The 11,651-nt window shown below is 40.5% G+C and overlaps 1 protein-coding gene across 1 annotated transcript; it reads left to right on the top strand.

The window, feature by feature from the left end:
• The first annotated feature begins 1,269 nt into the window (after positions 1-1,269).
• On the top strand, positions 1,270-2,870 carry tmem238a (transmembrane protein 238a). Its single transcript, XM_051671630.1, has 2 exons — positions 1,270-1,319; positions 1,772-2,870. Exons 1-2 carry the CDS (start codon positions 1,286-1,288, stop codon positions 2,095-2,097), a joined length of 360 nt encoding a protein of 119 aa, XP_051527590.1. The 5' UTR covers positions 1,270-1,285; the 3' UTR covers positions 2,098-2,870.
• The last annotated feature ends 8,781 nt before the right edge of the window (positions 2,871-11,651 follow it).

Below are 11,651 nucleotides of genomic sequence, written 5' to 3'. Positions count from 1 at the left end.
CTCAAATCAATAAATCATACCATTAAAGGTGCACTCAGTAACTTTTGTCTTTGTGTCATCTTGGACTTATACTGACACATAGCGGCTTGGATGCAGCATTATTTAAAATTAATAGTTTTCAGTTTCAGATGCCATTGAAGAAATTTTGTATTCACAGTTCAGCCATGATTACTTTAATCAATGAGTGAAAGTGTCAAATAACAGGACGATTACTGAGATTAAGCGAGTAGTATTCGACTGGTCATGTGACTCTAACATGGCAGCCCCCATGTGCGGACCCTCTCCTTGTAGAATAAAACAGCTTTTATAAGGTTACTGATATGACTGGAGTCTTCATTTTAATGTGAGTGGTCATGATTAAAATTACAATTCATGTCTTTAGGAGTTAAACTTTTTTAACAAGTAAAAAATGACTGTGCACCTTTAAATCTGAGTTTTTTTATTTTATTTTGAAAATCTTCACATGAACATTAAACAATATAACACCAATGTATATTTAAATGAACCATGTGGAAAAAATTACAGTCAAAATTTAAAATAATAACTTTTTTCAACATGGAGGGAAAATCGCTATATGCATATTTGAGCAGCCTCTTCTTCTTTTGAACTTTGACCTCGGAAGTTTTTTTTCTCACAACTTTTTGTATTTTAGGTTACTGATAACACCAATGACATGAAATCAAGGGACAAGCATTATTTTTTATTTATTTAAATGATTACTTATTTTGTTTGGCTTTTTTGCACAGTTGTTTGGCCTTGTACTTGACCTAAGAAACAAAAATAAGCCATAAATAAACACATACATAACTGATAATGTCATAGAATTGGTGATCCAGATGAAAGGGACAAGGGTTTTTTTTTTCCAGACAGTTCACAAATGTAAATATATTTTCTAAAAAAAAAAAATTAAAAAAAAATATGTAAAACGATATAGAGTCAAACCATTTAATCTTATTTAATAAACTGTTAGGTAATAGAATGATGCCTTTTAAATGGGGTTTCTGGACTGTTTAAAATCGTTTTCATGACTGAATAATACATTTTTGGGAAAAGGGACATTTGTTACACCATATTTTCTGTAAAACCATGAATACTGATCTCCTTCAATCAGTGTAAGGGGCCGTGATGCCGAACACGTTATTGCGATTAAAACACAAAAACGTTTTTTAACCGCTAAAGTTCTTTTAAACTTGATACGACGTCTAAAAAACGCGGCGCTCCCGCACGAGACGGTACCATGGTAACTTTTTTGAAAAGGGCGATTCCATTGGTGTCAAATATCAAAATGCCTGGGTGGGTCCGGAAGCAGCTACAGACAGGTAGCTACACTTCCCTGCATACCTTACTCAACCTTTAAACCTATAAAACAATGAAGTATTTAATATTCTTGGAGTGAATATACCGAAAATCAAGGTCAGTTTTGTAAATAATGCATCTGGAATGGTCTCCTGGTTTTGTTTTATGTTTGTGTTGTGTGTAGATTGTCTGTTTATGACTTGACGTTCTCACATGGTCTTTCTGGACAAGGAAGTACAAAAGTTTGCATATTTTTGTTCCTTTGTTACTAAAGAGAATAGTTTATAGCAGCTTATATGTTGGTTTGTAGTTCAAGGTCTCTCATTTTTAATATTTATTGCTTTTTTTAAGGGCAATATTTGAAAGTAAAGTCTCTTTATATTGGTTTATATTGTAAAACTGATTAGCACCTCAAACTCAAATTCACTGTTTAATGTATACATTACAAAATGTTTATTATGCTTGTTTCCAACAGTTACCATGTCATCCTGTACTGGACTTAAACACTGCAAAGTGGCCCTGGCCTTTGCTGTTATTTTTGACATTTTTGGCTTTACGGCTCTGTTTATGGGGCTCTTCGTGCCACTTGAAGTCAAAGGGAGAGATTTCGGAGACCTGCTTGTCTACACTGGTGCTCTCTTGGTACTGATATCACTAGGCGGTTGGGTGATGTGGTACAGCGGCAACATTGAGGGCATGCCAACACAAAAGGAGTTGGGCCGAATAGGCACTGTTGTGGATCGTTTGGCCCGCAACCTCAGCAGGAAAATACACACACACAACGTCTACAGAGGGCCCTGAATTTGTTGTACAGCACTGGGTCATGATTGACTGTGACATTGTTTGGTGTCTGTTTTATTCTTATTTCTTTTAGTTCTTTTATTTCTCTGTTATCTCTCTTTTTTTTTCTTTTTCTTCATACAAAACTTGATAAAACAAACAATTGAGTTGATGGCACTGACAATGAAAAAGAGTCCCTCATGTTTTGTGCCCAACAGATTTTGACATGGAGATTCAAAGCAAAAACATGTCTTTATAAAGATTTGATAAATTAGTATACAATAGTAGCCTACTAATATTTTATTGTGTTTCTTGCATTGCTGTAAACCTTCAAGAGAATATATATATATATATATATATATAAGTCACCCTGGGAAAGAACTGTACTACAAGAATTGTTACAAGAAGTGCCACTGAGTGTTAAACATTTACATGTATGTATATATATATAAACATTGATTTGTTCTCTGTAAAGACTGTTTGAGAGTGATTGCAAATTTTGTAATGAATTTATTGAACATTTTATTTATAAAATGTATATGATGAACCTTGTTTGATATTTGGAAAATATGCCTAATTTTCAGTATTGTATTTTATATCAATTTAATGAGCCTGCTCTTGTTTCAATGGCCTAGTACCTGGGGGGGAAAAAGTGAATCTAAGTACAACCATAAGCAGTACTTCATATGATCTTTAGGTGGAGACAAACACTTTGTCATGGCAAGAGTTACTAGTCAAATTGCCCTGAAGTAAAGTGACATGTTTTACAAATTAAATGGCATTAAAGGAATAGTTCACCCAAAAATTAAAATTCTCTCATCATTTATGTCACCCTCATGCCATCCCAGGTGTGTATGACTTACTTTCTTCTGCTGAACACAAACAAAGATTTTCAGAAAAATATCTCCGCTCTGTAGGTCCATACAATGCAAGTGAATGGTGGCCAGAACTTTGAAGGTCCAAATAGCATATATAGGCAATATAAATAGTAATCCATATGGCTCAAGTGGTTAAATCCGTATCTTCAGAAGTGATATGATACTGTAGGTGTGGCTGAGAAGCAAATCAATATTTAAGTACTTTTTACAACAAATTCTCCTCCCTGCCCAGTAGGAGGTGATATGCACAAAGAATGCAAACCTCCAAAAACAAAAGAAGAATATGAAAGTGGAGATTTATAGTAAAAAAAAAAAAAAAGGACTTAAATATTGATCTGTTTCTCACCACACCTATCATGTCGCTTCAGAAGACATGTATTAAAACACTGTATTAAAACATAATAACTTTTTATGCTGCTTTATGTGCTTTTTAGACCTTCAAATTTCTGGCCACCATTCACTTGCATTGTATGGATCCAAAGAGCTGAGATTTTCCTTTTCAAAATCTTCATTTGTGTTCAGCAGAAGAAAGAAAGGGATAGCATGAGGGTGAGTAAATGATGAGAGAATTTCCTTTTACAGTATATTGTTGTTTGCTGTAGATATAAATGGTATTATACAGCTTTCTATCATAAAAAAAAAAAAAAAAAAGTGAATCTTGAAGTAGATTCAAGCAAAAGGTTAAGGCACAGTTTTTATCAACATATTTTTGACTGCATTATTATTATCGCAATATCTTAAATCCTGTATACTGTGTTTTTCTAGGCAGGTCAATGCTCTTTTCTTTTTAAAGAATGTAAAAAAAAAGAATAAGCTTACAGTCAACCGAAGAAATAAAAGCACTAGGCTTTATTTAGCTCTAGGGTCTTTTCCTGTTTTACACTTTATCTCAGAGGGCTTTTCCTTTTTTAAGCCTTCTAATTGGATTGGGCCACAGCTTATTAGTGTAGCGAGGACACCGAGGCAGGTGTGTTAAGATCCATGTGCAGTTTTAATAACAGAATAAATAGTAAAACAAAGTAGCAAAATTAAGGAAAAACAAAAAGGCAAGCAATAGTTCGATACACAGGTGAACAGTCCAGAAAGGCAAACGAAGTAAATCCGATAGGCAGAGGGGTAATCCAGTAAACAGGCAATACATCCACAAAACTCACAAGCAGGCTGGGGAATATGAGGAACAGGCAGGAGTCAAAACACAGGGAAAACAGGATAGGTAAATAATGCTCAGAAATGTTGACAAGGCAAACAAGACTTTGCACTGAATGCGAGAAAACACAGGGAACATAAATAACCAGAGTTAATGTGAAACAGATGTGAGAGTAATCAGTCTGAGTGGATGATTATGGGAAATTGTGGTGGAATTCAGCGATGAGAGCCGGGTCTAGGATGTCCTCAGAATTAGTCCAGGAACGTTCCTCAGGGCTGTAGCCCTCCCAGTCCACCAAGTATTGAAGCATCCGACCCTGGCGTCAAGAATCCAGGAGCTTGTGTAGCCGAAAGTCTTCCTCTCAATCAATGAGGAATGGAAGGGGTCTCTGGGGTTCTTGAGGGCCCTCATCTCTCAGAGGCGCCGCAGGTTTAAGCAAGGAAACATGAAAGGTGGGGGAAATATGGTAATTAGCAGGGAGCTGAAGTTTGAATGATACAGGATTGATTTGACGAAGAATTTTGAAAGGGCCAGCATACCTGGGACTTAATTTCTTTCTTACATGGGAGTCACAGACGAAGATCTCGGGTGGATAGCTAAACCCATTGTCCAGGAGCATAGTTGGGGCCAGGGCGCCGATGGAGATTGGCCTGTTCACTCTGTTGGCGAATGGCAGTCTTTAAGTGGACGTGAGCTTGATCCCAGATAGCCTCACTGCGCTGCATCCAGTCGTCAACTGCAGGTACATCGGACGGTTCCCCGGACCAGGGAAAGAGTGGGGGTTGAAAACCTAGGATGCACTTTGGTTTGAACAATGAGTTTTGAGCATATTCAGCCCATGGCAGGAAACGGCTCCAGTCATGCTGGTTGACTTGGCAGTAGGCCCGGAGGAATTTACCAAGGTCCTGGTTTAGGTGTTCAGCTTGACCATTAGATTGAGGATGGTAACCAGAAGTTAGACTCACATTAACGTTGAGCAGTTTGAAGAATGCAGACCAGACTCAGGAGGTGAACTGGGGGCCACAGTCAGAGATAATGTCTTCGGGTATGCCATAAAAGCGGAAGTACTGAAACAGGTTCTCAGCACATTCCATGGATGAGGGGAGTTTGGGCAGGGGATGAATCTGCAGGCCTTAGAGAAGCGGTCCACCACTGTTAAGATGGTAGTGAAACCCTGAGAATTTGGTAGATCCGTGACGAAGTCCACTGCGATATGGGACCAAGGATGTCGAGGGGCAAGTAGAGGCTGAAGGAGACAAGACGGAAACTGTCGAATAGACTTAGAGGTGGCACACACATTGCAGTTTTTTACATAATCAGTGACCTCAGTAGCTAGATTCTCCCACCAAAACTGGTTTTGCACTAACCTGCAAGTAGCTTGAGTGCCTGGATGTCCCGAGCAAGCCGAGTCATGAACCCACTGAAGAACTCTCTTGCGTAAGGTGCTGGGAACAAAGACCTTATCTGGCGGCAGTCAACGGGAATGGGTTCTTGGTTCTGAACTTGGGTGGTCTGCCATTATGTCCCATTGTACAGGAGCAACAATGAGAGTAGGTGGGATAATGGAAGTTACAGGGTTGTTGCCAGTAGTGGACCCATAAATACGGGACAGGGCGTCGGCTTTGGTGTTCTTGGAGCCAGGTCGAAAAGTAATTGAAAAGTCGAACCTGGAGAAGAATAGGAACCATCAAGCCTGACGAAGATTTAAGCACTTAGCAGACTGAATGTATTTTAGGTTGCGATGATCCATGATTACCAGAAATGGATGATGAGCTCCCTCAAGCCAATGTCTCCACTCCTCGAAAGCCACCTTCATGGCTAAGAGTTCTCGGTTGCCGACATCGTAGTTTCTCTCAGTATGAGATCCTTGTCGTTGGGAGAGTATCGCACCAACTCCTGAATTAGAGGCATCCACTTCCAGAACGAAGGGTTGAGTGGGGTCTGGATGATGAAGAATGGGGGCTGTAGTGAAGTGACGTTTGAGGTCATTGAAAGCTTGAGGGCATGAGGTGTCCAGTTAAGTTTCTGGGTTTTACCACTGCGCAGTGAGGTGAGTGGGGCAGCCACCGAGCTGAAACCTCGGATGAACCGTCTGTAGAAATTAGCAAAACCAAGAAGCGCTGTAGTTCTTTGACAGACACTGGTAGTGGCCACTGCAGCACGGTTTGCACCTTGGAAGAGTCCATGGTGACCCCCTCAGGGGAGATGACATACCCCAGGAAAGAAATGGTTGACTGGTGTAACTCGCATTTCTCCATCTTGGCATATAGTTGATGTAGAATGAAGCAGTTGAGCACCACTCTGACGTGTTGAACATGCTCATCAAGGGAAGAAGAGTATATCAGAATGTCATTGATGTAGACTATAACCCATTTACCAATAATATCGTGAAATATGTCATTCACAAAGGCTTGGAAGACAGATGGACTGTTGGAAAGTCAGAAAGGCATTACCTGGTATTCATAGTGGCCAGTGTGTGTAGAAAAGGCTGTCTTCCATTTATCCCCCTCCTGGATGCAGATTAAATTGTAGGCGTTACGAAGATCCAGTTTGGTGTAGATCTTGGCATCTCGTAACTGCTCTAACACTGCGGGTACCAGAGGGATGGGATAGCGATACTTGATGGTGACTGTGTTCAGGCCTCGGTAGACAATGCATGGATGAAGACCCCCGTCCTTCTTACCTACGAAGAAGAAAACAGCAGAGGCAGGAGAAGTGGATGGTCAAATGAATCATTTTTCCAGGGATTCCGAAATGTACTCCTCCATAGCTTTAGTCTCTGGCTCAGATAAGGGGTATATCCATCCATGTGGAGGAGAGGAGCCTGGCAGGACATCAATGGCACAATCACAGGAACGGTGAGGATGAAGCTGTGTAGTCTTGGCTTTGCTGAATGCCTCCTGGAGATCCGAGTAACAATGTGGTAGGATCGAAATCTCCTTTTCAGGGAGGATAGTCGTGGTGCTTACAGGAGGGAGAGAGACAGGTTCAGGAAGGTTGAGGCAAGACTGGAAACAGGAAGCACTCCAACGAGTGATTTGTCCATCTCTCCAGGAGATCTTGGGTTGTGAAGTCTTCAGGCCAAGGCAGGCCAAGAACAATCTGGTTCTTAAGAGAGTGAGTAACTAGAAACTGAATTTCCTCATGATGAAAGAGTCCAACTTGAAGGCGAATGGGTTGGGTGATTTGCTGAATCTTGCCAGAGCCCAGGGGTCGTCCGACTAGTGCTGAGACATGTAAAAGAGGGACACAAGGGACAAAAGACATATTTAGATTCATGGTGAGAGCCAGGTCAATGAAGTTACCTGCAGCCCCTGAATCTAAAATGGCAGACAATTGATGTTCACAGTTTTGAACATGCAACGTGACAGAAAGTTCAAATTGATCAATATGAATTATATTGGAAAGTTCTAAACTCACCACCGTGAGTTGGACAGGCAGCCAGTAAATGTCCCGACTGTCCGCAGAAGATACATAGTCTCTCTCGGAGACGGCGTCGTCGTTCATCGCCGGAGAGAGAGGAACGACCCACTTGCATGGGCTCATGATGACTGGTTGAAGCGATGTCAAAGTGAGGTGACTGTAGAGAACTGACTGGATGACGGGCTTTGATCAGGTTATTCAGGCGAATGGCAAGTTTGGTGAATTCATCAAGAGATCTCCCCTCATCACGACATACTAGTTCCGTTTGAAGGTCAGGATTTAACCCCTGACGGAACAACAGCTTCAAAGTGTCCTTAACCCATACAGTTTGCGCTGCTATTGTGTGGAAGGATAAGGCGAATTCAGCAGCAGACTTCTTACCCTGTTTTAAACTCAATAGAAGTTCTCCCGGGTCTTTCCCACCCTCAGAATTCTCAAAAACCTCCCGTAAACGAGCTAGAAAGTGAGACAAGGAACCCTTTAATATGTTTTCATGACTCCAAACTGCCGTAGCCCAGTCTAGTGCTTTTCCTGACAGCAGTGAAAAAATGAAGGAAACACAAGCTTCATCATTGGGATACATTAGAGGTAGTTGAGACAGGAAAAGCTCACATTGTAATAGAAATCCTCAACACTTACTGGGTGATCCGTCAAACTTCTCTGGAAGCGAGATTTGAGGATTAACAATGGCTGTAGAGTGTGTAATGCTGCAGGCTGATTTGTTAGTGGAAACACCCTTCGGAGATACTTGCGGGTTTGACTGCACGGATTTATAGATTTCTTCCATGATAGAGGTGAGCTTGCACAGCTGCTGATGGTGACTGGTAAGCATGGCTGCTTGCGCTGAAACAAGCTTGTGTAATTGTTGGAAAGCTGCTGGATCTAAGTTTGGCGAAGTCTTCTGTAGCGAGGACGCCAAGGCAGGTGTGTTAAGATCCATGTGCAGTTTTAATAACAGAATAAATAGTAAAACAAAGTAGCAAAATAAGGAAAAACAAAAAGGCAGGCAATAGTAAACAAAAAGGCAGGCAAGGGTTCGGTACACAGGCAGACAGTCCAGAAAGGCAAACTAAGTAAATCTGACAGGCAGAGGAGTAAACAAAAAGGCAGGCAATAGTTCGGTACACAGGTGAACAGTCCAGAAAGGCAAACAAAGTAAATCCGATAGGCAGAGGGGTAATCCAATAAACAGGCTATACATCCACAAAACTCACAAGCAGGCTGGGGAATATGAGGAACAGGCAGGAGTCAAAACACAGGGAAAACAGGATAGGTAAATAACGCTCAGAAATGTTGACAAGGCAAACAAGACTTCGCACTGAATGCGAGAAAACAGGAACTTAACCAGAGTTAATGTGAAACAGATGTGAGAGTAATCAGTCTGAGCGGAGGATTATGGCAAATGTAGTTTGTGAGATGTTAATACTCAGGGGATGGTGACCTCTGGCAGCATACAGGTAGCAGGCGTCGCAGGTGTAACAATTAGCACATGCGGTCTATAACTGGCATATTCTGGGTGGTACAGACTGAAGTGTGTAAGGAAGATTTGCACTTGATGTGACAAAAGTACTGTGTGGGAAAAGAACATAATACAACTATCTACAGTTGTGCTCAAAAGTTTGCATACCCTTGGAGAATTGGTAATATATGTACCAGTTTTAAAGAAAACATGAGTGAACAGGCAAAACACATTTCTTTTATTTCTTATGGGATTCATATTCAACTGTATGTTATTACAGAATGGCACAATCATAAAACAAAACATGGTAACAAAGAAAAAAATGAAATGACCCCTGTTCAAAAGTCTGCATACCTTAGTTCTTAATACTGTGTGTTGCCCCCTTTAGCATCAATGACAGCATGCAGTCTTTTGTAATAGTTGTCTATAAGGCCCCAAATTCTTGCAGGTGGTATAGCTGCCTATTCGTCTTGGCAAAATGCCAAGCATCCCATGAGCATCTTTCATGTAGAAGAATGCAAATTGTCTGACAGTATTTTCTGATAACATGCTGCATTCATCTTGCCATCAATTTTCACAAGATTCCCCATGCCTTTAGAGCTCACACACCCCCAAAACATCAGTGAGCCACCACCATGCTTAACAGTGGGGATGGTATTCTTTTCACTATAGGCCTTGTTGATCCCTCTCCAAACATAGTGCTTATGGTTGCGACCATAAAGGTCTATTTTGGTCTCATCACTCCAAATTACAGTGTGCCAGAATCTGTGAGGTGTGTCAAGCATATTGTAACTGGGCTTTTTTGTGGCATTTGTGCAGTAAAGGCTTCTTTCTGGCAACTTGACCATGCAGCTAATTTTTGTTCAGGTATCATCATATTGTGCTCCTTGAAACAACCACACCGTCTTTTTCCAGAGCAGCCTGTATTTCTCCTGAGGTTACCTGTGGGTTTTTATTTGTATCCCGAACAATTCTTACATTTATGCACTTGGCAGACACTTTTATCCAAAGCAACTTACAGTGCCCTTATTACAGGGACAATCCCCCTGGAGCAACCTGGAGTTAAGTGCCTTGCTCAAGGACACAGTGGTGGTGGCAGTGGGGATCAAACCAGTTCAGTGCTTTAGTCCACTACACCACCACCACACCAATTCTTCTGGCAGTTGTGGCTGAAATCTTTCTTGGTCTACCTGACCTTGGCTTGGTATCAAGAGATCCCCGAATTTTCCACTTCTTAATAAGTGATTGAACAGTACTGACTGGCATTTTCAAGGCTTTGGATATCTTTTTATATCCTTTCCATCTTTATAAAGTTCCATTACCTTGTTACGCATGTCTTTTGACAGTTCTTTTCTGCTCCCCATGGCTCAGTATCTAGCCTGCTCAGTGCATCCTCGTGAGAGCTAACAAACTCATTGACTATTTATACACAGACACTAATTGCAATTTAAAAAGCCACAGGTGTGGGAAATTAACCTTTAATTGCCATTTAAACCTGTGTGTGTCACCTTGTGTGTCTGTAACAAGGCCAAACATTCAAGCATATGTAAACTTTTGATCAGGACCATTTGGGTGATTTCTGTTATCATTATGATTTAAAAAGGAGCCAAACAAATATGTGATAATAAATGGCTTCATATGATCACTATCCTTAAATAAAAGACCTTAAATAAAAGATGCATGATCAGTCATATTTTCAAAATCAATGCCAAAATTTCACAATTTCTGCCAGGGTATGCAAACTTTTGAGCACAACTGTATTTGGAGGTATATGGGTATACACAACAGAGTATAAGTGGAATGCTCAAAGTCTTGATAATAATTTTAAGGATTAGTTTACCCAGTAATGAAAATTCTGTCACTATTTACTCAACATCATGCTGTTCAGAACCTGTATGACATTCTTTCTTTCTTTCTTTCATGGAACACAAAAAAGGATGTTTTGCTAAATGTTATCCTCAATCACCATTCATTGCATTGTATGCAAAGATGCAATCAAAGTGAATGGGAACTGGCATTTACATTCTGCCTAATATCTGCTTTTGTATTACATGGAAGAAATAAAATCATACGGGTTTGGAAGAACATGACAGAGAGTGATTTTTGGTTGAACTATCCCTTAAGCATAGCCTTTTGTGGACCATATGTGTTTTGTTTTAGTACATATAATACTATATAAGTTGTATTTACCTTAGTCATCCATAAACATAATGCAAAAGCTTTGTGCTGACAGGCAATCCCTTTAGATTAGGCACTACAGATATATTAGCATATTCACTTTCTTAATACAGTAAACTGGCATATGCTTGGGTTTGCACTTAATCGAGAGTGGGAAGAAGTAATTAACTGGATAGGAGTCATTAAATCACATGGACATCGAAGCTTCGCTTTCCTCTTAATGTCACATGGCCTTCTTTCTTACCCTGCCCCCCCTCCTTAAACCACTTCCTCCAGCCATGTCTATTAATGTCTTACCTCTCTCAATATAGAGCAAGAGTGAGGGTTTGGAGGGATTGCTGTCTGGTATCGGCTATGGGTAGACAGCATTGTGGGCTAAGGGAGGTAGAGGGACAGTAAGCTGATCAGATGTGGCCTGTCAGGATGTATTTGAGACCCAGGGAAAATTCAGCTCTTAAAAAGGAGGATAGGTGAATAGAGTTCATGCTAT

The sequence above is a fragment of the Myxocyprinus asiaticus genome, chromosome 34 (genome assembly GCF_019703515.2).
Source record: "Myxocyprinus asiaticus isolate MX2 ecotype Aquarium Trade chromosome 34, UBuf_Myxa_2, whole genome shotgun sequence".
In the NCBI taxonomy this organism is placed as follows: domain Eukaryota; kingdom Metazoa; phylum Chordata; class Actinopteri; order Cypriniformes; family Catostomidae; genus Myxocyprinus; species Myxocyprinus asiaticus.
Note: the sequence above shows the minus strand (reverse complement) of the source record. Positions and strands in the feature narration are given on the sequence as shown.

Coding starts and splice junctions, on each gene's coding strand:
- tmem238a (XM_051671630.1), top strand. CDS start 1,286: ATGCCTGGGTGGGTCCGGAAGCAGCTACAGACAG. Junction 1,320..1,771: donor CCGGAAGCAGCTACAGACAG/GTAGCTACACTT, acceptor TGTTTCCAACAG/TTACCATGTCATCCTGTACT.